The sequence below is a fragment of the Leopardus geoffroyi genome, chromosome B1 (genome assembly GCF_018350155.1).
Source record: "Leopardus geoffroyi isolate Oge1 chromosome B1, O.geoffroyi_Oge1_pat1.0, whole genome shotgun sequence".
Taxonomy (NCBI): domain Eukaryota; kingdom Metazoa; phylum Chordata; class Mammalia; order Carnivora; family Felidae; genus Leopardus; species Leopardus geoffroyi.
The window spans coordinates 118,046,936-118,074,218 of NC_059327.1; the positions used below are offsets into that span (position 1 = coordinate 118,046,936).

The 27,283-nt window shown below is 37.5% G+C and overlaps 1 protein-coding gene across 3 annotated transcripts; it reads left to right on the forward strand.

Annotated features, from left to right (window-relative positions):
• Positions 1–457: 457 nt before the first annotated feature.
• On the forward strand, positions 458–27,283 carry CXXC4 (CXXC finger protein 4). Of its 3 annotated transcripts, XM_045471377.1 has the most exons (4): positions 458–754; positions 876–951; positions 3,444–4,786; positions 23,009–27,283. In XM_045471377.1, the coding sequence occupies exons 3-4, from the start codon at positions 3,701–3,703 to the stop codon at positions 23,051–23,053; spliced, it is 1,131 nt and encodes a 376-aa protein (XP_045327333.1). In that variant the 5' UTR covers positions 458–754; positions 876–951; positions 3,444–3,700; the 3' UTR covers positions 23,054–27,283. The 3 variants fall into 3 exon arrangements, with proteins under 3 accessions (XP_045327333.1, XP_045327350.1, XP_045327341.1); XM_045471394.1 differs by lacking the exon at positions 876–951; XM_045471385.1 differs by lacking the exon at positions 458–754 and having other exon boundaries at positions 779–951.

Below are 27,283 nucleotides of genomic sequence, written 5' to 3' on the forward strand. Positions count from 1 at the left end.
CCAGACAAGTTTATTTACACACACACACCCGCACACGCTGCCCCCCCCCCGCGCACACACACACACACACACACACACGCACACGCCGAGAGAGAGCGGCGGAAACGCCCTCTTTCCATCCCTTCCAAGCAATTATCTCCGAGAGCAAAAGAAAATAATCAACGGCCCTCGGTGCTGGGCGTCTGAGCCGGAGAGCCGGGCGCCGGGAGGGAGGGCGAACGGCAGGCGAGCAGGGAAACGTGGCTCCTCCGCCGAGGAGAGGATTTGTGAAGGGGAGCGCCGGCCCGCGTGCGCCTCTTGTTCCCCGTGTAATTTGCAGCCAATCATCAGTAGGTGTCCACGTCCCTGCGTCCTCCTCACCTCGGCGCCAATCACCCCCCCGCCCCCGCCCCCGCCCCCAGCCTCCACACCTCCTCCCTCGCCTTTCTCTCGCGCTCCCCTCCCCCAGCAACCACACACACGCACACACACAAACAGAGAGGGAAGGGGGGAGGGTGAGAGAGAGGGAGAGAGAGAGAGAGGGGAGAGAGAGAGGCTCCCCGGCTCCCTCCCTCCCTCGCACACAGCGACTGGAGACGGACGGAGAGCAACGCGCTGGGAGAGGAGAGACCACCGAGAACAGCCCCGCGCTCTCACACATACACTCACACTCGGCTCTTTCCTCTCCCCCCACCTCCTCCTCCTTCCACCCCCACCACTAACACCATCTCCTCCTCCTTCTCTCTGCAACAAGAAAAAAAAAAGCCATTTACAGGTATTTTTTTTTTTGATCCGCATATTTATTTATCCCCCCCCCCCAACAGTTTGTTTACAAGTATTAAAGTTGTAATTGGGAGCTGCCAAGACACATCTGGATTTGTGTTTCTTTGTGTTAGGGGGTGATGTGCAACTAATTAAAGGCAGACTAGCAGCGTCTGCAAATTCTAAGGCTCCCCAAATAAAAAGAGACTGGTAAGTGATTGTTCTTTCTCTTTCTCTGGCTTTTTTTCTCTTAAATGTTTGCTGTCCGTTGGGATTGTAAAAGTAGATTATTAATGCTGGAGTCCAGCAATAAAAGGCGTCGCTGTATTAATTTATTAATTAATCTGCACCCGCCCCTCCTCCTGAATGTTAAATATGACCTTTGATCTCTATGTCTCTGGTAGACCAGACATACAATATTAGGCATGGACAGTCACATTGTTTAAAGGCAAAACAGGATCATGAAGTATGGTTGTCTAATTTAGCTTTGGAATAGGACTATAGTTATTTGTGTGTGTTTTATTTTGTTTTTTAAAGAAAATCCAAACAATAGCTGTGGCTTAGGTACCTTTTTCATGCTCCAGAGATGCATTGATTAAACAATAATGACTTGGATACTGGGCACAATCATTTTCTACAGTTTCTGGTGGCATTAAACCTTGAGGGAGGGAGGGGGAGGTGATGGCAATAGGAAAAGCAAGGAAAGCTTGTGTTTGGAAACAGCCCTCTAATACTCTGGAAAAGGGACATTAAATTATTTCTTTATTTGGAACAAGGTCAAAAGACTAAAATACTGAATTTTTTCCCTCCACTCAATGTGATAGCTAATGCATGGTTGGCATAACTAGTTTTTACTGAGTAGCAGTTATTATGGTCTTGCAGTTACAATGTGATTCGCAGAAACTGAAGCTATATGCATCATCTTGCTGTGTCTTCCCCTACCCCCTTCCAAGCATCAAGAATATTTAGCCAGGAGCATTTGGGGGGCACCCTTTGTATTGCCATCAGACCTCTGAAGGGAGCAGTTTTCCCTAATGCGAAACCACAGAGGTGGTTCCTGAGTGATTAGGGGCTTTTGCTGTGATTGAAAGATGCCTGCTAGCTTCTAATCCAGCCTGGGGTGAGGTTCCTTATCTTGATTTACTTTGCCTAATAGGGATTTGTTTACGTAAACCCCTCTTTTTAGGGCACCTCATCAGCAGGTCTTGAAGTTTTTGCACTTGGAGTTTGGGCATAAATGGTTCATTAATCTAATTATAAGCATAATTACTATAATTGATATCCATTTTGAACTGAATATTTGAGACTACTGGGCCCCCATTTAGAATTCCCTGAACTCCACATTCCAGGCCAATATGTGGGCTTCAGAAGATGTCACCAAAAGATATTCTGCTCCCCCCCCCCCAAAATCTGGAAACAAAGAAACTGGGTTTTTTAGGTTAATATACACTTTATGTCTTTGCATTACTTCTTAAAGAGCTGAGATGTACCTCTTCCTCTGTGATAAACAACTAAAATATCTCTTCCTAAAGCATAATAATGGCCTATAAGCAAAGAGATGAATGCAAATACCCAGTTAACATTAAACTTTCCTTTGAAAAAGAGCAAAAGAAAAAAATCTTTTTAAAGGTTATTTCTTCAGGTAAACAACACCTTAAGAGATCTCCCTTCCTCCCCCCCCCCATCTTTTACTCAATGTAAAAAGCAGTGAGTATGAGAGATTCTTAAAAAAAAAAAAAAAAAAAAAATGTCCCATGCTTTCCTCTTGTCTTGGGAAGAGACAGGAGTCTCCATTTGGAATTATTGGGAATATTCTTACAGAGGCTGCAGGCACTTGGTTTAAAACCTGTGACATTGTTTGTATTATTTTTAAAAATTTGTATCTAGTCCATCTTTCTTTTCTTTCTTTCGTTCTTTCTTTCTTTTAAACAAGTAGAACACCACCCTCTTACCCCCACCAAGCCCCACCACCAAATGGCTTGTACAATTGAGACCTGTCCTTGGTCCATTGAATTAAGACCCTAACAGAGCCAGCTGTGCTGGGATTCAAACTAATGACCGCAGACACAGAAGGACACTGTGGCAGCTGGTAGTTCTTTTTTCCCTGCCTCTTTAGTTCGGATTGTATGTGGGCAGTCTCTCAGCTCTCAGTTGTATTGTGTTTGCTTACAGTTTATACTCGGATGTATTGTAGACTTTCTCAGTACTTCATTTGCTAATTTCCTGCTCATTTTCCTCATAGGGCCATTGCTGTTTTCTACTTTACAGCATTTGCATGCCCAGGCAGCACTTGTTCACACATTTCATAATGTTTAAATGCCCTCTGCTTATAGGTAGTATCGCCCTCCCACCCCTGATTTGCATGTCTTTAGCACTCCAATTGCCCTTTTCCCTCGGCATTTGTCACCCCCGTCTTTCCTCTTTCCCTGGGTATCCTGGCTATTAATACATTTTCTCTGGAGGGTTATGAGAATAGGGGGGAGGAGCTGCGGTGTGCTGTGGGGTGGGAGGGAGTGGGTTGGGAGCGTGTGTGGGGGGGTGGGCGGGAATCGGGGGGTCACGTCTTGATGATTGTCATGCAAACGACCTGACGAAGAATGCGGGAGCTCTCAGTGTCTGCGGTGGGGTGGTGAGGGAGGCTGTTTATTTATTTTTAATCTTTTTCCTCGTGCAGCTCGTTGGAATGACTTTCTTTATTTTAGTTGTAACAGTTGGAGGATAATGCTAAGGAAGACGCTGCCTGGGAATTCACCGTCTGTGGAAATGCGCCCCAGAGAGGAATAAAGCAGTCCTCACCTTGCTCTCCCCATCCGGACCCACTTTCCCCTCCCGCCTCGGCCCCCACCCCGACACCACCATCACCCCCTTCCCTCCCCCCCACCTCCCCCCCTTTCCCACCCAGGTGTCGGACCAGGCGGTCCCCACTTCCACCCTGCACCCCTTCTTCCCCCCCTGCACCATGAACACCAATGTCTGCGTGGAGCCCGGGCCGAGCCCGGAGGCCCCGGGCTTGCCCAAGGAAAGCCACCTGCCCGAGGGGGCCCTGAACAGCCTTGTGGATTACAACTCGGAGATGGAGCGCTACCGCTCCTTTGCCACCTCCTTCTACAAGACCAACGGGGGCGCCTTCCCGCAGGCGGCCAAGATCGCGCGCATCACCACCCCCATCTTCCCCAGCAGCGCCGCCGCCGCCGCGGCCGCCGCGCGCATCGGCATGTCCCCCTGGAACTGCGACAACGCGGCCACCGCCGCCGCCGCCACCGCCATGCTCTGGGGCAGCGGCGGGGGCGGGGGCGGCGGCGGGGGCGGCGGCGGCGGCGGGGGCGGCGGGGGCGGTGGCGGGGGCGGCGGGGGCGGCAGGAAATCCTCCTCCGCCGCCGCCTCCTCCTCCGCCTCCTCCTCGGCAATCCTCCCCGCCGGCGGTGGCGGTGGCGGCGGCGGCGGCGGCGGCGGCGGCGGTGGCGGCGGCGGCGGCGGCGGCAGCAGGACCAGCATGCACCACCGAAACGACTCCCAGAGGCTGGGGAAAGCTGGCTGCCCGCCAGAGCCGTCGTTGCAAATGGCAAATACTAATTTCCTCTCCACCTTATCCCCTGAACACTGCAGACCTTTGGCGGGGGAATGCATGAACAAGCTCAAATGCGGCGCTGCTGAAGCAGAGATAATGAATCTCCCCGAGCGCGTGGGGACTTTTTCCGCTATCCCGGCTTTAGGGGGCATCTCATTACCTCCAGGGGTCATCGTCATGACAGCCCTTCACTCCCCCGCAGCAGCCTCAGCAGCCGTCACAGACAGTGCGTTTCAAATTGCCAATCTGGCAGACTGCCCGCAGAATCATTCCTCCTCCTCCTCGTCCTCCTCAGGGGGAGCTAGCGGAGCCAACCCGGCCAAGAAGAAGAGGAAAAGGTGTGGGGTCTGCGTGCCCTGCAAGAGGCTCATCAACTGTGGCGTCTGCAGCAGTTGCAGGAACCGCAAAACGGGACACCAGATCTGCAAATTTAGAAAATGTGAAGAGCTAAAGAAAAAACCTGGCACTTCACTAGAGGTCAGAGGAGATGATTTCTTGTTTCCCAGTCTCCCCCCTTCCCTCCTCACTCCCCTCTCTTCTCCCCTTCAGGGCTTCTTGTCTGGCTTGAAGATGCAGTACCCCTTTCCTGAAGCTTCCTTCAGGTTGTAAGATACAGTCGCAGGTGGTTGCGAGGGCACGGCCTCTCCACCACCCTCCCCAGCTGCACTTCGCGTGGAACTGGCCTCCAAATGGGGGGGGGGGTGCGCCCCTCCTTTTTATCTGTGGTGGTAAACTAATGTAATTGGTTTAAAAAAATCAGAAGTTTCACATTCAGTATGGTCAAAAATGCCCCCTTGGCGGTTTCAAATGCCCCCCTCCCTCTTAGTATTAGTTTTAAAAGCATCTCTGCCCAAAGGATTGGACACTTCGCTTTTTATATACTTTTATAGGCTAAGGGAGACTTCTTAGTGGCCCAGTTATAACAGTGAGGGCACAGTTTGTGGCACAAAAGCCTATGGTTCCATTAAAACACAATCGGAGTGATCATTGAAGCTGAAATACATGCTTTCAAAAGGGTGTTCTACCCCCTTCTAGAATAGTTTTTTTTTTTTTTCCTCTCCACCGTGATAAAAAAACGTTTCTATTTTCCATTTTTTGCATATCTGGTGTTTTTTTGAGAAAGCAGAAATAATATGGAAAGCTGAACACCACCTGCAATTTTTAAGAAGGATGTGTCTAAGAATAAAGGGACGAAATTAGTTCAGTTCGGGCAGGTGATGGTAATTCTATTTAAGAATTGTTTCACGTAGTTTCAGAAACAAATGACTCCAAAAAAATTTGGTGACCAAAGTATATTTCCTTTGGGCTCTGCATCTGACAAAGTAACCATTTTTGTGGTCACAAAATTGTTCTATACACCAAGCACAGTTTTGATTGATACCCAAGATGGTCAATAATAGTTTCTTTTTCCTATATGACCTTACAACAGGCATGTACTGATTACCACTAAAGTAATTGTTAAATTAGGCTTTTAATTATGTTAAATACAAGGAGTGATGTGTCTGGTGGAAATTTCATATGGTAACTTGATCAAAACAAAAAGGGAAAAAATGTACAATCATAGGTAAATGGGTTTAGTGGAATGTTTAACAAAGAAATATGGAAAAGTAATCGTATTTAGTCCCTTGATAAAATTTGCAGAGTAGATGGCAGGATGTTCGTATATACTTGAGAACGTAGATAGTGGATTTAGCATTTGGGAATGTTCTATGGGTCAGATTATAGAGGGAGACTGACTCTCACAAGTTATTATCAGAGGGCACTTGCACATTCTTTTTAAAAATTGCGAGCACTGCTTCAAGGAGTTTTCTCCATGAAGGAGAACCTCTTTGAAAGGTTAAAAGAGGAAAGTTAAAGAATTCTGTTGCAGGTTTGAACACATATAAGATACAGATTTTTTTTTAAGTTTTATTAATATACAAAGCAAATGGCACTTTGGGATTCCAAAAAAACCACAGTCTTATATTGCTATGATTATTGATTGTGATCAGGTCCATCAAAACATTGCACTTATCCCTCCTTATAAGAGAATCCATCTCTTTGTCAAGAGTTTGACTTTACTTCAGAGTGGTTTACTATGTTTCCTTTGGCAATGCTGCTTAAACAAAGATAATAGCAATTATAAAAATGCAGGTCTATCTATTTTCTTAGGTGGCAAAAACTAGTTTTTAGTTTTTGAATTGTGGTTTTCTGGATTCATTTATTACAACTTACCTCTAGGTCTCTAAGGCCTATGGGAATTAAAATTCAGTTCATGATAAAATTTCCTGTTAATGCCCAGTTGATAAGGACTAGATGGCTTTATGTTTCCTCTTTAACTATATAGTATGTAGCATAATAGATTTCATGTTGCAAGTAGGCTACACCTTCAGCTAGACCCATGGCCCAGCCTGCATCCCGATTTAGAGTATGCAGTGGGTAGGGCCACTGAATAATTCTGATTTACTTAGTAAATAACCGCTCTGAAGAAGCTTAATGTGGCTATCAATAGGTTTTCTGCACAAGTTTCTATGCTGATTTATCAGTCTAGACAAATTTCATAAATGTCCATTTTTTTCTCATTTGGGTAGTTTTCCCACAGACTTGTTGTGATGTTTAAATTCCTTAGACAGTTTGATCACAGATGATCCCATGGTACTACCTTTTCTTTTAAATCCACGTGCACAAAAGTTCTGTTGCTCTTCATAAAATGGGGTGTGGGTGAGAAGGGAAACAAATTTCAGTCTTCATAGAGCTCTCTGAAGATGTTTTCCTAACTACATACTCCTTCCTACAAGAAGGTCATGGTTCAAGGCTAAGATTGTTAGTGGAATGCTATTTGGCAGAAAGAAAAAGTTTGGGGGAGGGGTTTTGTTTTGTTTTTTAATTGGCTAAGACTCTGTCTAGCTTATTTTAAAAAGGCAATGGCAGCCTTAAGCACATGTGTAACCACACAGTTATGGTTGTAGGAAACCAGCTGGATGCATGTCAGAGTGACAGGGTTTACATGACTGAACCAAAGCTGGAGCAGTGTTTGCTGGTGGGTGAAAAGTCCCCTGCTGACCTGCTTCCCTCTCTAATTTGGTTCCTGTAAGTTATCATCATCTGTGGAGATGTTTTAGAGATTGGATAGACTCCCTGGCTGAGGATAATGATTTGGGGTTTCATTATGGGTATTACCTGTGGACTTCAGGTTTAAGTTCAGTAGCTAATATTTGTTGGCTTTAAATTATGGACACCAATTAATAATTGCATCATCATCATTAGTTTTATTCTTATTTATCATTTCAAACCTCATGAGTCCTTCTTTCCATTGACTTATTCTCCTCCCAAAGACTGGAGGCTTAATCAGATTTTCAGGGTGAGTAAACTGAAATTAAGACAAATTCACATGGATGTTTTGGGATTCTTGCCCACATTTTTTAAAGCCTCCTCTCTGGCATTCCTTTTAGAACAACCTAACTTATTTTCACATTTTCCTGCTTCATCTCATGTTAAGAGCATCTCAATGCCTTGGAAATATGTTTATAAAATCACCCTCTTGATAATATTCCATAAGATAACAATGCACATAAAACAAATTTAGTTTTTCTGTGATACTGTGTATTTGCATAGAACACTGTTCATTTAGTCAATTACTGTATTAAAAACTTGTCACTAATTATTCAAAGCAGTTATTACAAATACTATATGCCCTTTTTGCAACAAAACTTCCCTTAAAAACTTGCATCCTAAATGATCAATATTAAATTGAGAGATTTTAATAAACATGTGATTATGCATTATGATAATAAGTTACATAATAACACATTGTCTCATGGAAAGGTAATCAATCCTTCAGTTTTCAGATTCACAGTAGTTACATTTCTGATATGAAGATCTAACTTTTTAAAATATCTCAGCCTCATATGACTCAAGGGATAGAATCATCCCTTGGGCAACCCCAGCCTCTTAGTCCCTGAACATTGTTCAGGTGACATGATTGATCTCTGTGGGACAGCATTAGAGACCACACAGATCTGGTTTCTCTCCCATTAGCTGATTTATGGAATTACATTAGTAAGCAGCACCTCAGGAGATTTCCCTGCCCCCACCCTTGGCTCTCAGCTCTAAGTTACACACTGGCATCACAAGCTGGAGAAGGGACTTGAAAAGGGTACCTTAGAGGGAAGAGGCTGAGAAACTAGAAACTCAAGAAAAAGAACAATTTCAATCACTTTCTTCTCTTTTCTCTCATTAAACAATTTATGTGCTGAATATACAGGCCAACAATTTTGGTTGTGCTTCTCAGGAGTTTGGTGGAAAACATCCAAATATTGCCCCAAACTTGATAACTTGATTTTTTTGAGGAGTGTTGTAGGGGAGGAGGGACACGTTTCTTTATACATGCTATTAAGTGCTGAGAGCCCCAGCCACCCAAATGACAATTGTAGAATTCTGGACAAAGCATTGTCTGCAAGGGAGATGGTTCCTGTTTCCCAAAGAAATTCATTTGTAGACCATGTATAAAATAGGGTGGCCTTCACACTCAGCATCTGTCTAGTTAAATAATTGACCATGTTAATAAGTTTTTGAAGTTTGGTGACTTTTAAATAAAAAATTTATAGGTAACTACGGATGTTTCCTATCTTAAAGTGAAACATCCACCAGTTTGTCATTTTATATCATAATTTAAAAATGAGTTCTCAATTTTTAGTTTCAAAAATCAAAAACATGCCAGTTTATAAAAGCGTAAATTTTTGTTTTACTCTCAAAATGCGAATATATAACTATCAAGGGAAAGAGGAAAGTTTTCAGTCAACTTAAACAAAATGATAGGATATTAACAGGTGTGTAATATAGAAATAATGTAGGAAAACAATCCTGAATTTCATAAGTGATAAGAAAAAAGTTCAGAAAAGTTTAACTTTGACTAAAGTCATTGTGGTCAAGGCATCATACTGTAATACAAGTCCAGTGCGATTTTCCTTCTATCACTAGATTTAGTGCAAGGTGGTCCAAAGTTGTTTTCAAAAGGAACATACATTTTCAATAATTCCTAAATGAAAATAATACCCCCACCCATCCAAATATCATGAAACTTCTAAGCAATCTTTGGCATGGCAACTAGGAATAGTAAAATAAAAATAATTAAAATTCATATTTAAGGTATCCTGTAGGAATGTTTGGGTGAAATTCAACTGTCCTCAAACAAAATACAAACCAATAAGCAACCAGAAAGCCAATCAGAACAAATCAGTAAAAACGACAATAAGTTTTAGACTAACCAGATAAAAATATTGGACATTTTAAATAAGAATGAAGAGTGTATCTATTGATTAGGAAAATAAACCAAAGTTACTTGATTCCTAAACTTTTTGATGAGCTGATTACAGAAACAGTGCTGTATATTTTGGTTAGCCTTAGTCAGCTGTTTTCCTGGGTGAATAGTTAGGAGTTTTGTATAGTCAGACTTACAGAATGATATTAACAGAGTAAATTTAAAAAAATCGTCTGTCCACTAAAAATGGAAAGGAGTGCAAACAGGTGGGCATTTCATCCATATTTGCTCTAGTTTGCCAGGTTGGAGACTGATGATCTATATGGGAGTGACCCTGGAAACCCTGTAGGATATTCCTTCTGGATTCACAAGTAATATAAACTACTTGCGTAGGTCGAAATGTGTTTTTAAAAACTCTTTTGAAATAGTTGGTACTTAGAACTGTTCAAACTGTTCAGACTCGGTTAGACTGTCTGAATGCATAGTTCATTTTTACCCGAAAACAATTCACCTTTTAATCTTGCTTTGAGAAAGCATAACGAAATGTCCTACTGTCCAATAAATTTCACAAGAGTGTATATGCTTCCATTTTTTACATGTTTTCTTACATTATGCAAAACTTTAAACTAATACATTCATTATGTAAAAATATCTAATCAAATTAGTAGGTTAAATTCAAGATTTAGTGAATGGCCCAAGTATATATCTACATTGGATAAAGGACTCACCTCTCTTTTAGTTTTCCTTTATTTTTAGATTAGTCATTAAAAGGCAAAAATGCACCCAAAATAATGGTAAACTCTTCCATTTTTATGTGGGATTTTCAGTCACTGATTAGAATGTAGACGATCTTGGTTGGGAACGTGGAACACTTGAGAAAATACCATCTTTTAGAAACATTTGTTTTCAAGAATACTTTTTATTGTAATCAGTGTAAATTTTGAAGATTTTGCGTATGTGTAATTTTATTCCTTCCCTTGCTTTGTGGTGCTTCTGTTCATTCTTGACATAGTTTTTCATCTGGCATTATGCTCTTGTCCTTATGAGTTTCAAAATATTTGGGGGAGCGGCACAAGGGTGGTCTGTCTTTCAGTCTTATCTCGTTCCATCACATACAAACACCTGTCCTAAAATTGAATTATTCTGCACGTTAATCGACAAGCCTCCCTCCATTCAGCATCATATGTTTTCTGTTGTTTATTGAGTTATGTTGCACCATACTTCAGATGCGACAGCCATTTAATAATGTTGAAGACTTAGCTCTGCAGGGGCTAAAAGGATCCCAGCAGGCTTGTTAACTTCTACTCTAAAACATTATGAGAATTTTTTTTTTCCTCTGTGAAACTTCGGAGCTTTCCCTTAATTTGTTTTAATAGCCTAAGAATATGAAGCCAGGTATGAGAGCGAGCCTGTTAAATTTGTCCTGTTTTTCCTTTTCTTAATATTTAATGCATTTATTTCACATTACATTACTTACTCTAAAGCAAATGGCAAAGCAAAAATTACTTTTTTAAGGAAGTAATATTCAAGATGTATTTCTTTGATATAAAACCAAATATAGATTATATTAGGAAAGTATACTACTAGTTTCTTGGCTTTTCATTTCTTTTATAATTAAAAATTATATTCGGGCCATGTGGCCACATTTAGATGATGTGTTATGGGAAGAGCCCATAGTATTGGGTAACTTACAGTTGAAATGTCAGGTACATCAGCATAACTTATCTGAACTTTATTTCCTCATCTATAGAATGGGGATAATAATACCCACTAGCTTACAACTTTTTGATATTATAGGTAGGTTTGTATACTCTGCATACTGAAAGATGCTATGCAATTTCTCATTCCTATTTTAAAGTCGTCAATGAAAAGTAGAGAATAAGACAATTATGTTTACAGATAATTCAGTACACAGGCAGGCTACTTATAGTTTTCAGAAATTAAAGCCCAGATAAACTCTGTTGTAGCTTGTGTTTTCTGGATTTTTGCTTTAATCATCCAGTTCTCCAAATAACTGGCTTGATTTCACTTGGAAAGAGATAAACCTGATAAACAAGTTTTCCTTGTTCTTGTATTGTCAAATGCCCAGGAAAACTGCACAACTCACCCAGTCAAGTCAGTCAATGTGATGAGCCAAATTAAACACATTAGTGTGCTTCCTCCTTCCTCACCAAAGGCACACCATTGCCATTAATTTCTCTAACTTTTAATGGGGGCGAAGGGTGGGGGAGAGTGTATGTGTGTTTCCCTTTAACTCAATACCTTCGTTTGGTTACTCTTTTCTTTATTTGACAGACATGGGGAGTTATTCTAAATGTGAATTAGTTTAAGAAAATCATTGTGAAAAGAAATGGTTAAATGCTTGTGAATTCTAGTTGGAGAACATATTTAATAAATATTGGAAAGTTTTACTTACTTTTGTTTTGAAAGATAGGTGTGTGGGGGGAGCGTAAAACAGGTAGATATACATTCTGAGATAAAAAGTAAAATAACTATGAAGAACTTTCCTTTTTCTTCTTAATAAGGAGAGAATATTTGTGAGGTAAAGAAAGTTAGTGAGCGGTAATAGAGAGGGCTGATGGTTTTCTGGGAGAAAATAGTGATAAACCCTAAGACAGGTGAGATACTAACCCAGAAAGCACTAAAAACCAAGTAGAAAGGAATATTCAAGTCAGGATGCAATGCAGTATCTAGAAGGAACTTTGTCAAGGCAGGATATAGATGTCTGCTTTGCTTCAGCAGTTACAGAAGTTTTGCAAAGAATGGAAACTATAAAATAAGGGAATATAATATTTTTATGACTTCACTCAATACATTTGGTTTGGGAGTCAGAGCTAAAGCTCAAGTTCAGTGGAGTGGCAGCTGAATCAGAGACAAGGAAAACAGATTGTGTTATAGCTGATGTTATTATTTTTACTTATGTCTTTGAAACATTTGGTAGAATAATTCCAAAGTGTAGCTAAAAGAGAATGCTTCCAAGATGGGTGGAAAATGGTGTCCCATTTGGATCTCCTCTGCATCTAAATTCATACTTTAGAGGACATTCTTGAGAACGTGAAGAAGTGTCAAATTGGTGAAAACTCTGCTGAAAGTGCAGTTTCCTGGTCAGAAATTAAACACACACACACACACACACACACACACACACACACACACACCTGGATGACTGATAGAATCAAAAGGATAATGATCTAAGAGGATGAGAGGGGAAAAGGGTATATGTTTATACATCACCAAGACTTATGGCATTTCTGTATATTTCAGCAATTCTGGCAAATTCCAAAGAAGGTATATTTTCTTCAAAACCTTACAGAGTGAAAAAAAGTGGAATACATTTTAAAAGAAAGATAGACTATGTACATTTAATTCATTTAATTGTGCAGAAAGGATGATTGCGAGTGTTGGTGAATTGGTGGTAGAAAATAACTGTGCTGGTGAAAGATTTGTCTATAGGAAATGTTCTTGTGTGTAGGTAACATGAGACCAGTGATGGTTTTGGTGGAGTCAAGAATAAGGGAAAGAGCTAAAATTCTCAGTTGTATATAGATGGATGAAAATCGAAAAGATGTGGAATCTTCTAGTAAGCATTAAATATTTCGTGTGCTCTAATTTTCATCCATGAAAAACAAAATAGAGAACACTGGCCTTTTCCGTCCCCAAAGAAATATAGATCTTTTGTGTAAGTCTGCTGTAGAGAATTAAATTCTTTATGAAGTGGAGTGGTTTTTGGATTTTCCTCATGTGATTCTCTTCACATGAATATGTTATTTGTGTGGCGTAGAGCTGTGTTTTTCAAACTGCAGGTGACAGAACATTAGTGGTCCATGTGTTGGCTTACCACAAGGATTTTTAGAAAGTAGAACAGAACAGAGTGGAACATAAAATATATGAGTGCAGCACATATAGTAAGAGTACATATTGTTAAACTTCTGTTTCAGTTTGTATGTATACATAAATGTATGTGTATGCATGTACTAGGCTGCTATGTAAAATGTATCTCTAAGTGTTGGTTGCAGTCAAAAAAATTTGAAAAACACTAGTTTAGTGGCAGCAACAACACTATTGAACAAGTCTGTAGTGAGGAAAGAAATTATATTTGTAAATGGAACAATGTTAACAAGATAAAGAGTAAAATTTAAATGTCTTTCTTAAATAGTGTGTCTTTACTTCTCCTAGGCAGGTCTGTACCTATGCTGTATAATCCTGAATACATGGTATGTTACTGAGCACATAGCAAACCCCTGATCAATTCAATTCAATTTAACAAATCTCCAGGTAGAACTCTTATTTTCTAAGGTTTGTGGTAAGTGCTGTGGATGTATACATACATATATGTTCATACACACACACACACACACACACACACACACAGTTGCTTAAGGACCTTAAATTTTCTTTATTTCTACCTTTTACAATACCCATCGAAATCCCTAACTCTACATCTTAGTCAGCCCTCCATCTAAGATACTTAATTTCCAACTTCATTCTCAACTCTCAATCCAAGAAATGGACACATTCAAAATGATATGATTGAATTAAAATGATACAATCGCTCTGGAAGCAATCTCGTACCTATTTATAAGCCTTGGGATTCCTTGATTCATCCTTGGCTTAGTTCTTCCCCAGATTTAAATAAGAAATACAAATTGCTGTTTATGATTTCTGCTTGGTTACCTCACGTGATTATGTGATGAAGTATTAAGTTTTCTTTAGTGTTCTAGAATTTGTCAAGGAATAAGAAAACAAAAAGAATACTTGCCTTGAACATTTGAACATACTGAGAATCTACAGTATGACTTGTTATTTCAAGTGTATTTTACAAAGTACTGGAAACTCTTGTTTGACCTGAATAAAAAAGAAGTAAAGGAAGAAAAGGAGGGAGGGAGGGAGGGAGGGCAGGGAGAGTGTAGTGTTACAGATTAAAGGGAAATCAGAAAGGAGCATATTGGTAGAGAGGATTGTCATGCTCAAGGTCATCTTCTTGAGTCTGGTTTAAAGAAGAGATTGGTAGAAATAGTTAATGTCTCAAAATTTCTGGAAAGATGCCGTAAGTCTGAGCTCAGACCCTCTAGAACCCCTCAGCATTGTTTCTTTTCATTTACCATAATGAAATAAGTAGTTTCACAGAAACTAGGTTTTGTTTAGTGTTGTGTTTTTTTTTCCTTTTAATTTCTCTTTAAGATTAATTAACTCAGGTCTACAGTTAGAAATGTAGCAAACCCAAGGTGAGAAAACTAGTGCTCAAAATGAAAAATAGTGTTTCGGGAGACAGAGGCCATCCTCTATCTATAAACATCTCATTTTTCAAAAATAACTGTAGTTTTTTGTGGCTATACAGAGAACTTCCTGGAAAATACAGAATGTACATGCAAAAAAGACTCCAGAAAAGTGGCAGAAAGAATATTAATCACTACATCTTATAAATTCTATGCTTGAAAAAAAAGTTCGGCTTATTAATATACTCTGCTGGTTAGTTAGCTTTGTGAAGGTGGCTATGTTTGCACAAAGATGGGGCAAAAGATATTCATAGAAAAAGAAGTAATATATGGAAACTCTCTGAGGAGAAATTTCAATCGAAACATTTGAGGACTTGCTCTAGCACAAGATTTGCTGATATTATGGTAGTGTAGAATGCTTAAGAGTATATATCCTCTTAATGAGGGACATTAACCAAAATATATTTCTAAAGAGCTAGATAAACATGTAATAACTTGATAAAGTTAAATTATAATAGTTACTGACTATATGGCATTTAATTTTGTTATTTAAAAAGAAAAAAGGAGAGAGACCAAAAACTGCATGTTATTCTCAGAAATACGGTTTTAACCAAGTACATTATTTTGATGATAACATCTTTATGACCAAAACATTTGGAACTGAGTCTAAATTCCTCTAAGTAATTCATGGACCTAAAACATTCTCTGTTTTTGGGCTGGGTCTGTAGAAGTGGTTGGAATTTTGTCATAGAGGATTCCAAACCAGATGCAGTCCAGTGACCACATCCAAGATGCTAAGGAACTTAGCCTAGTGAGAAAAAATTTTATTAAAGTTATTTTCACTTTCTATATAATACAGAAAAAAATATTTCTCAAATTATCAGATCTATAATAATTCAAAGATAAGCACTGTAATTATAGAGGTTTGGTGTAACTATTGTGTTTCATTTGAATACATGTTAGAGACTATCCAAATCATAGCTTTGATAGTTTTAAAAAGTCACCTCTTCATATTTTTTAATGTGGCTTCCTATTTCCTCCCATTTTACAAGAATATTTCCACAGTTCACTGTCTACTTTAAAATCAATCAACATCTTCAAAATGGTCCAACAACTTGATCAAGAAAAGAATGATGGTCGTTTTTCAATAGCTGATCAGCAATGATCTTACCTAAAGGTATCATTGCATGAAACAGGATTAGTAGAGTGACTCTGAGGGGACATAGAATTACCTAACTTTTGTCTCTGTCAGATAGGTAGGTAGGTAGGTAGGTAGGTAGATTAAGATTCATTTATCATATAACCACATGTATTTGTATATATATTCATAAGTGAAATCTAAGCATATGGAACATATAAGTAGAATTAATTCTTATCATTTTTATAGTATTGATGTTATTAATCTAATTTTTGCTTTTTAATCTGTTTTACATTTAATTTCCTTTCACACTCCCTCTAAGAACTTTTAACATAGGGTTAAAAATACTGTATGTAATTGTTTTTCAGAAACACCTTTTTAATTTGTGGACTGTTGAAATTTTTTCTTCTTTCTGCGTACCATCCCGTTACAGTTTATTTTTATATGTCCAAGAACATTTTCATCACTAAACAACTCATTTATAACACAATAAACTTACTTATTTATTAGAAAGATGTGACTTGAAGTGTTTTTACCAAAATCAGTTGAAATATAATCCTACATAGCATTATCAAGAGACTTGCTTAAATACAGTAGTTGCATTAAATACTAGGACCAAAAGTGGGTGCCTTTTTTGTCACTTTGGGACCCATGTCCAAGTCATGGCGTTCAGCTGTTACTTTCCTTCCTACCAACCCACTCCTATTCTTTAGACACACATTCTCCTTTAGGCAGTTATTTTCCTAACGGGCTCTACCACCACATTGATGTGACTTTAGCATCTGTATTACATACTATAACAACTCAGCTTTCCATCTACAAAGGTTAGCTAGGTTTGTCTTGTAAAACGTCATGCTGTCATAGTCTAAAACCATCACAGTGGTGATGGTGAGGGTGGTGGTGTTCGTGTAGGAGGAGGCGGAAGAGGAAGAACTGTCAATATTGGCAAAGCAGGAGGAGTGGTAGGAGCAATGGCCCGCAGAGAATGGATACTAATGAAAAAACCATTACGAGTTCTCCACCATTAATCAGAGAAATCCTGGCCATAAACGTCAATTTGAAAACCAAAAAAGTTGAGTTCTCCTTATAATCATATTTAAGGCCTCCAAAAAAGTGGGTCATAAAACATTCAGTTACTCATTTGGTTCTTTCTTTCATTTAGAAAGGGGCCTAATATTCCAGTTAGTGGTAATACTGATAAGTATTTTTAGTTGACATCTGGATAATGGCCAAAACAAAATGTGAGTATACAAAAATGTGAGTATAATATATATATTATACAGTTATATGATAAATGAATCTGAATTATGAGGAAAGTTAGTCTGATGCATATCACATATGTGATATATATATATATATATATATATATATATATATATAATGCATATATCACAAATAGATATCGTACATATATCATCACACATATGATATATATCACATAGTATATAAGGCATATATATTACAATAGAACAGAAAAAGAAAGGTATAATGTAAAAAGTAGAAGCTATACTTATATTAATTTATATATTTTAATTGAGGTATTGTTAACAAATAAAGTTGTTTATGATTGTAATAACAGTTGTTAGACTGTGAGATTATCATATATCACAAAATAATTGTTCTCTCAGATTTACTGACCTCTGCTATACTTGTGCTTGCTAAAAGTTCTAGCAAAGTTAGTGGGTTACTGGTCTATGATTTCTACAATATATTAATTATAAATAGGATATAGAAAAATATTTCTGCTAAAAAAACTTTTGGTATGTCTCTAACATTTTCTAGGTGTCATTTTAGATCATAATTATTAATTTTATCGATGTACTGTGTGTATTCCCATCCACAATATTGTATATAGAATACGATTTTCCCTTCTCCAAGTAGGTTTTGAAATTTTGTCAGTAAAAGAAATTGAGAACCTATATAACTTGATGTTTTAGCATTCTTTGTGAACCAAATCAGAAAAAAAATGTAGTTTTCTTCACCATCGGGAATCCTTTTCCTTTTCTTAACGCAAAATACTCTAAAGTTTTGAAGTTTCATATGAAGCCGAAACAAAGTATAATCAAATATCTAAAGGCAAACATTGGTACCTACTATTATCTTTTGTCATACTTGCATACTTTCTATTGCAAAATTTCAGTGATTCATTAAGGTGTCAAGTTCTTATGTGACAAGGTGAGCCAAATGCTGTGAGGTGTTCCCAGTTTCAAGGTCTTAGATGCTTGGAGTCTAAGAAACTTATAGGGGATTCCTCACAGGAAAACTATTTCAGCAGAGTTTAAAAGAGGCTGTATTGGCTAACTGCAGTTCTAAATTGCTTTGCTTTTGGTTGGAAAAAGTATACTTCACATCATTATATGAGAATCAAAAAATGATTGGATGATTTCCATTTCTTTAATTAATAATAAATGGGAAAACTAGAAATAATTTTCTGATTAGTAGAAGAATAACAGTCTCCCAAAACACTCCAGGTTGGAAATCATTGTATTAGAACCATCCTGTTGTTTCACAGAATTCCGAAGACCCAGGTGAATTACTGAGATTTTTGGATTCAAAAGTATATGAATAAATATTAGAAAGATATATTTAACTTTAGTTACAGAATTTTCAAATGTCATAATTATTATCTCAATTTATAGCCTTATGCATTCTGAAGTAAATTTCAACATCGAGTTGCCTTTAATTTGCCCTTTGAAAGTTCATGTCTAGCTTTATTAAAATGATGAGTATTGTTTAGTGCTGTACTTTATATATTGTAAAAAAGGTATAGATATCCCATTTTCAGCTTTCAGGAGGTGAATTTTTTTAGACTTGCCATATTTTATTTTTTTTCATTTTAAACTTTTAGAGAGAGAGAGAGGGAGAGCAAATGGAGAGGGGCAGAGAGGGGGGGGGAGAGAGAGAGAGAGAGAGAGAGAGAGAGAGAAAGAATCTTAAGCAGGCTCTGTGCTCAGAGGGGGGCCCACAGTGGGGCTCAATCCCATGACCCTGGAATCACAGCCCTTGGATCATAACCTGAGCTGAAATCAAGTCAGATGCTCAACCGACTGAGCCACCCAGCCACCTCTGGACTTGCCATATTTTAAACAAAAGTGTGTAGATGCAGGCTCAACCTGAAGATGTCACAGTTCACGTGACTGCTCAACAGGCACAAAAAAAGAAAAAAATACTCAAATTCTAAGGTGGCAGCTTTTGGTAGTTTTGTGTATTTTAGGTTGTTTAATTTATGTCTTCATTGCTGATTTAACAGAACTTAAATAATACCATTGCCGGAGACAGATTGATAATTTTTTGTATTCATTTTTTAATGTCAGTGTAAACTGTACTTGGGTTTGGGTTATATCATTCTTTTATTCAAGAAAGTATCATTGCTTTTTAAAGTTATTTAGGAGGGAAACAGAAGCCAGCCCTTTAAGCTCATTAGTTTAAGTTCTTCGGTATGTGGCTCTGGCTTTCATAGGGATGAATTCTCTGGAACACCATGCTTTACAGCAATACCGGAAGGAGAACTGAGGGCTGCAGGTTTCTCCACAGTCCTCCTGGGAGCAGGCTGTTTTTTGTCAGTGTTTGCACCTGCAGGAGCAGCGAAGGCTGTCTTAAACAATGCTGATCAACTCAATTCTATTCTTTACCTCTCCACCCCCTTCTCTTCCTGGGGAATCTGGCTTTCCTGTCACTCAGGATAATGATTTCCTGCAAGCATCACTGAGATCCAGAAAGTCACTGTAATCTCATCAAGAGTGTGATTCCCCAGCTGGGACTCTTGAATTTATATAACCCCGAAGGTAGCTAGGCAGGGTGCTTAGTCCCTCATTGGTGTGTTGAATCCACACAACATTTGAAATAAAAGTCCTCTTACAAAGATGACCTCATTCATTGACAGGATTAGAGAAGACATGTCCCCAAATTAGTACAGACTTAATCAAAAATATATAATTTAAACAATATTTTATGTATGAAAACAAACAGCGTTGCCTTACCCATCTTGGCAGAAAAGAACTCAGTCCAGATATAAAGTAAATTTCCACTGAACCAATACAAATCAGGCAGGAGATTGGGCATACATTTTCTGCTTTGTGTGACCTATAGGGGACACTAAGGAGTTTTATTACTTTTTTAATCCTGAAATAACATTTAGAGGAACCTCTCACTTCAAGCTTCTGGTGAATGCCTTGATAATTTGTTCTAATTAACGCACCATTGGTTTTCCTGTTTTCTCACACATTTTAGGTGATTTCCCAACAAATCATTTTTAGGCTTCATGACCTCATAAATCTTCATATAAGGGAGAGATCGTTTTTAAAAGATGCCTCCCTGCTAATCTTCACCTTTACCCTACAGCGGTGGATGGTCTGTACCTTAGGTGTGGAGATACGGACTGGTCTCAATGTATGCATAATAATACACACACATCCCAGTGCTATTATTTTGTGACAAGATGCATTAGTAAAGAAAACCAGCTCTCTGTTTTTATCATATTTGCATTATCTAATTAATTTTTAGTGGTAAAAAGCATTGAGAAATGATTATCTTTCTCCTCACAATAATGACCTTTGATCTCAGGTGGCATTTTATAAAGCTTGCTTTTTCTAAAATATTGCAAATAAAACTGAGTAATGGAAAAGGGCACAGGAAGAGCAAAGAGCTGGAAAAGAGATTTCAAAATATATCTAAGACATAAGGAGTTCACCTCATTTAAAAAATGTACTCCATACATTTTTCTGTTTATCTTCATAAACATATATGTTTATCAAGATACAAGATTATCTAAGTATATACTTACAGTCTTGTTTCCAGTTGGCATCTGAGAGTAAATTGGCATCTCTATGTCATATTCTATACATGTAAATGTGAATATATATGAATATATATGCACATGTTTATTTTTCATATGTGAATCTGTAATTGCATGGATATGTTTGGATCTAACTTATCTTGTTAAAAATGACTACATTTATATAAGTATGCATACTTATATAAAATTTATTCTTAGTTGGCATCAGGCAGCAAGCTTAGCATCTGGTATAAACGTCTAAGTTTTCATTTACTGCTTGTGTGTGTGTGTGTGTGTGTGTGTGTGTGTGTGTGTGTAAAGCATGAATATTAGAATGAATATGTTGTTTTTTATGAGTTCATATAGTTCCTTTAATAGTGATTAAATAAACGCAATGAGCATATATAATTATATTTATCATTCAAAAGTTAATTTTGGAAAGTAGGAAAGGAGTTTTTCTTATCAACCAAATCAAATGATGGAGATTCCGGTATGCATAGTGAGCTGGAGAGAAGAAAACATTACACCATGAGGAGTAAGGATTAAAATATTAATAAGTACTAGTTATGTGGGAATAATAGACTTCCTTATTTGCATTTTTAAACAATACTTCACAAGTTAAATACTTTTGTATATACATGGGTACAAACTTGCATTAGAATCAGTTTGGGGCACCTGTCTGGTAGAGCATGGGACTCTTAATCTCGGGGTCGTGAGTTTGAGCCTCACATTGAGAGTAGAGTTTATTTTAAAAAATAATCAGGGCGCCTGGATGGCTTAGTTGGTTAAGCCTCCAACTCTTGATTTTGACTTAGGGCATGATCTCTTGGTTCGTGAGATCGAGCCCCACTTTGGACTCTGTGTTGACAACGCGTAGCCTGCACGGGATTTTCTGTCTCCCTCTCTCTCTGCCCCTCCCCTGCTCACTCTCTCTCTCTCTTTCAAAATAAATAAACATTTAAAAAATAAAAATAATAACTAAAGAATCGTTAGTTTGTTCTTACATATTCCTCTTCAAATTTATTGTGTTGACTGCAGGGACAAGTTTTTAAAAACTCTTTCTAGTACAAATAGTGAAAAGTGGCTTTGCTTTCCAAAATGGTTATTCTTTTCATTTACATTTCAGTGGACATCTTAATTAATACACTCTTATTTTTAGATGACATTAACACAATAGGACTGTGTCAACCAAATAAGTCAAATGTGAGACAGTAAATCAAAGCTAGTTTCAATTATTAAGGAGTACTTACAGTAGAATTTTTCATGTATATTCTGAAATATGAAGTTCAAGTGCTATTAACACTGTCTTAAGATGTGTTTACAAGAAGTGCGTGTATGTGTGTATGTGTGTGTGTGTGTGTGTTCGCATTCTGTACCTACTCAATAATTTGGTAACATTCAACATGTCAATTTATATACTTAATTATCCTAGCAGCCATCTTATATTCTACACAGGCTTGTTGGACTGGTCTAAGGAATAGTACCAGCTCTCTTTCATTAGCCCCTATAGGAAAATTTACTCTTAGCTTATTGTTTCTTATGTACTTTCAACATGTTCTCATGTGATTCTGTTTTTTAAAGAAGAGTATAGGATAATGAATTACTGTAATGTTAATATACAGAAGAAAATTCAATCCTATACCGTTTTTCTGACAAAAGAAAGTCCCACAGTGACTTTAACATTTTTGTTAAAAGAATTGCTCATACTTTTGTTGCTAACTTATTACTCCTTTGAAAAACGATAGTATTTTTATGGTATAAAAGTTATGCTCCATTGAGTATCATTGGCTAGTGTAAGTTTGTTTCATACATATGACCTTAATTTGTTGAAAATGCAGACTTTAAAATAGTGGTACATAGTTGTTAAATGATAGAAGTAACATCGATGTAATATTTGTTGTTGTCCTGTTATAAAAGAAATTCCCCAGAATGAAGAAACTACTTCACTGAATTCTCTAAGCAGCAACCTTACATAGAGGTGCATAGGTACACAGCAGATACGGACTTTCTGGCTGGACTTCCTACTACTGATTAATAGCTTCAACCTTCCCATTTATTCTAATGGTTATCCATGTTCTAGGCTGTGTTTCTGGTATTTTTTAGACTAATGTGTTTTAATCATTATATTCAGTAAATTATCATTAATTTCAACATTCTAATTTTTGTAATGTTCTAAGATTGAGCATTTCTTTTTTATTAAATGTTGAAATATACAAGTCATTATGTTGTGTATTGCTGACTAAAAATATTGCTGAAGTGTAAAGGAGAAAAATCTAATTTTATATTGGCATAGAAAAAAAGCTTAACTTGTTTTCTTGCTCTTTTTTTATAGAGAACACCTGTTCCCAGCGCTGAAGCATTCCGATGGTTCTTTTAAAGCAGTAGTATATCTTATTTTCAAGGCATTTGGAAGTGAAGGGCAAACTAATGTCTTGTTTTAAGAAACTGCTTAGTCCACCACTGAAGAAAATATCCAGATATTATTTTCATTTTATGTATAGGGGTTTCTTCAAAACAAAACAAAACAAAACAAAGGAAAAGAAAAAAAGACATATAAAAATAATCTGGGAGTTTGGGGAATTGGCCAGTCTATTTACTTTCAATACACTGATTCTTTCTTTGATGTAATTTAGCTATACTAGTGAAGTTGTTGTCTATTTTGGAAGTGGCTGTAAAAAAATAAGTTTGGGTAAACCCCTGCTGTAAAATCATGTATCTTTGCAAAGTACATATCTATACTTCATTTTCAAATATATGTGTTTCAGTACTGTAAACTGTACAGATAGCAGCTTGTATTTTGTGTGTTTAGACACAAGGAGACAATCATGTCTGAGCATCTATGGAGATTAACAGTTTGTACACAACAGTATGGTTCTGCGAGTTAAATCTGGAGCAATAAATTTTAGCTTTAACTATTTTTTGCCAGTTGTTTCTAGAAGCAGCAACAGCAGTGGCATGTTTTGCCATGCATCTTTCCGTAGAGACTTGATGCCAAGTTTTACAAGACTAAAAGATGATGATGCATCCAGCAATTACCTTCAGTTGTATTGTTATAAGAGGGGGAAGATGTTATGAAAGTTTCAATTAATCTTTTGAGCACTATATTAGAGTAGTGGTTATGCACTTGCATTGCTTACAAACGAGCTGTACAGAAGGGTATACCTCCCAAATACTTAGTGTAGTTGACTTGTCTTGGGTTGCACTGTAAGGCGGAGTACTCACAGTAGTTGGAACATGCAGCATCAGTTGTATAACTTTTTTTTTTAAATCAGTGTTTTCTAGGATACAGAGAAAAGTATCATATCTTAGGGGAGAAATTCATGATTGATTTTTTTTTTCTCAGCCCAGCGTGGGGTATATGTATTTTTTGTTTGTTTAAATTTTGCTCGCTCGCTCGCTCTCTCTCTCTCTCTCTTTCTTTTGGTAGGAAAAAGAAACTTTTGATAAAATGTATCCAAATGTTTTAATTCCATGTATGAAATGAAATGGGTAGTTTGTTTTAAAACTTGACTACGTAAAGACCTCCTGCATTGAGACATGGCTAGGTATATTTTTAAGTTAAAAAAATTAAACACATTTATAGAAGTGAGGCTTTTAAATCTCTTTTTATCTCCTTTTCTCATAGCCTCCCAGTTGGACCACTGGCCTTCCCCTAGGCCCTCAGTGGAATGTTCCATTGCTCCTATTCCCATTTTTGTCACTTGATGCTTTCATTCCTGAGAAGGCAGGGCCACATTCTGTGGAGTTCCATAAATGCAAACAGCCCCAAACACAAAGAAGCTAATGTTTCATAGGATCTGTGCTACCTTTTCACGTAGGATTTGGTTTTCTTAAGGCAGTCAAGGTTCCTAAGTCTGTCCCGGGAGGACAGATACGTTGTGATGACATGATACCTAGGGAGTTTATTTCATTTCTGTTTCTTGCCAGATTATAAAGTCTATTCTCATCTTTAGGAATAAAATAGAGTTTAGTGAAAATACATGGAGGATGGAAGTTGCCATGTTACTGTAACTTTTGTTCTTTATCCACTAGCCACCTACTTCAGCCTATAACATCCACTAGCCTGCTGAAAAATGTTAGCAAGATGGATCACACAGAGGAAAATAACCTGAGAAGAGAAAGGGTGATGAAAAGGACTGTAAAGTTTTAGAAAGACTAGCAGATTAATGATTTTAAGAGGCTAGTTGTAGTTGTGAATGGGAAATAATATCACAGGAGATTTTAAAAAACACAGAAGGAGCACTTCCTCATCAGAGCATGGGTGGGAGGGGTGGAGAAGGTACCTGCAAATGCCAATGTGAAAAACAAGTGACTAAACCTGCCTAGAATATGAACGCAAGGTCTCCACTTATGGTTGAATGGCCTTTTTAAGGAAATTTTATTATATATTACACCTATCCATGTTTAAAGAAGAAAACTAAATAATCACAAACTAAAATGTGCTTAAAATGTATGTTAATTTTGAGATAGCTTTCTGCTTGATGTATATTCTTTGAGGGTTTCTAGTTAGAATTTCTGTTTCTGCTGTGGGACCAATGAGAACTATAGGAGTTCTTTCTTGTCCACTTTTATTTGATTTTACTTACTTTTAAACCAATTTGCTAATTAATTACAAGTAAGTGAAAACTTACTTCCACACTTGAATGGTAAGTTTGCCTTGCTATTTGGAAAACGACGATTATTACTATAGGATTGAAGCAAACGTCCGTTCGGGCTGTATCAGGCATACAATAACGGATAAAGATCGCACAGCAATGTACTGAGAGTCTAAAATACATGCTAGTATTGCATGTCTCGATGTGTTTTTGTTTGTTTTCTTAAAGAACTAATGAATCTGTATATTGTAAAATGTGGTGTTTTACATGTCAATTCAATTTTTTAATGAAAAAATGTTGATTATGGAAATGGAAAAGTGCAGCTTTTCTTTAATTCTCTTACATGTTTTTGTTCTCGATATTGTTCTTTTACGTCACCCATTTTTTTAATGATTTTGGTAGAACTCTATTTATATAATGTAGGGTGCATATAAAGTTCTCGTTGGTGATGTCGAAGAAAGATGTTACTCTTCCAGCCTCCCTCTGGTTCTCTTCCCTGTAAGTCCATATACTGAGAACTTGTAAAGGATGTCATTATAACCCTAAGGGAATTATTTAAAGGTTTACATTTTTCATGATTCTAGAACACCCAATGACATGTAACTTTTGAAAATTCCTTGCTGTATGTTTCATATTCAGTACCAAGAAAATTCAGAACATGGCAATCAGAATATAGATCATGGCGGACTATACAACTTAAAAATTACATATTGGATAAGTCCAATTTAAAAGTTTGTAAGAGAGATCTACATACACAGATGTCTTACCTTCCCTACGAAGTAAGGAGATAAGAAGACGTACATACCGTAAGCATTTGGGGAGAGCTGGAAAATACGTAGGATGTTGGTACATAGTACAGTGAAGTGTTTCCTTGTCAGCTGTCACTCGGCACCCTAAACATCCCAAGAGCATCATCATGCAAACTTCCCTCTTTCCAGGCCTTCAGACCAAAGTGGCTTTCTGATGGATTTTGCCTGTCTGTTCCCAAGTGGAGGAATATTTACAAATCAGAAATGTGTCCATCTTTAGGAGAGAAAACAGTGATAGTCTTCCTCCAGTGTAATAGTATTTAAGAGCATCTCGTGGTTGTTTAATCCCCAGTAGCCAACTTCCTTCTATACACATTCACAGGGAACAAGACATGATGGGCTTCCTATGAATTCCTATTAAGCAATCACTACAGAAAGGAATACTCCCTTCCTTTCATTTAGAACCCCTGGCATGTAAGTTGTACAATTAATACTAAAGCTTACAAAGTCTTTAGGCCGATAGTATCTGTAATCAAATAATGAACAAGGGAAAGCAGTTAAATGAACACACTATTCAGGGTCAAATATGTTCAGCAAAAAGCCGTGGTGGGTCTTTGATCATGGTTAGATTCACAGTGATATCAAACAGTTGGTTCTCATGTAACAGCTAAATGTTTCACATTTTGTTTTTATTAAATTTGGCAGTTTCACACTGAGATCTGTATTCCTAGTGAATAAAAGACAGCTACTATGTTCGGAGGGATTCCATTTTCACAATGGCAAGGAAGTCTGAGATTTCAGGAACGTGGGCCACAAAATGTACTCCTTTCAGTGTTCCCCTCTTCTGAACTGTGCAGTCATCTATTAAATTTTCTAATAGATATTTGTGTAAGGTGTATGTATGCTTGTGCAATTATAAAAAAAAAGCAGTTTTGGAAAACAGTGTATTTATTAAAGAAAATTACTTATGGGGCATGTACAAAACTGTAAAAAAAAAAAAAAAAAAAGCTACAAAAAAAAAAACACATTCGATTTGCCCAGTAAAGTTGTTTTTGTGAAATTTCTGTGTTGTTGAATAAAGGACTTTAGTATTCAAAATATCTCTATTTTTCCATGAACAAATTTTTATTTGTGGGAATTTAAGTAATGGACATGTGATCCTGATAATCTAATTTTGTTTATGATAAAACAAAAGTGTATAATTCTACACTTACCCTTATGTCAGCAGAATGAATACTGTATATAAATCTTTCATAAAATACG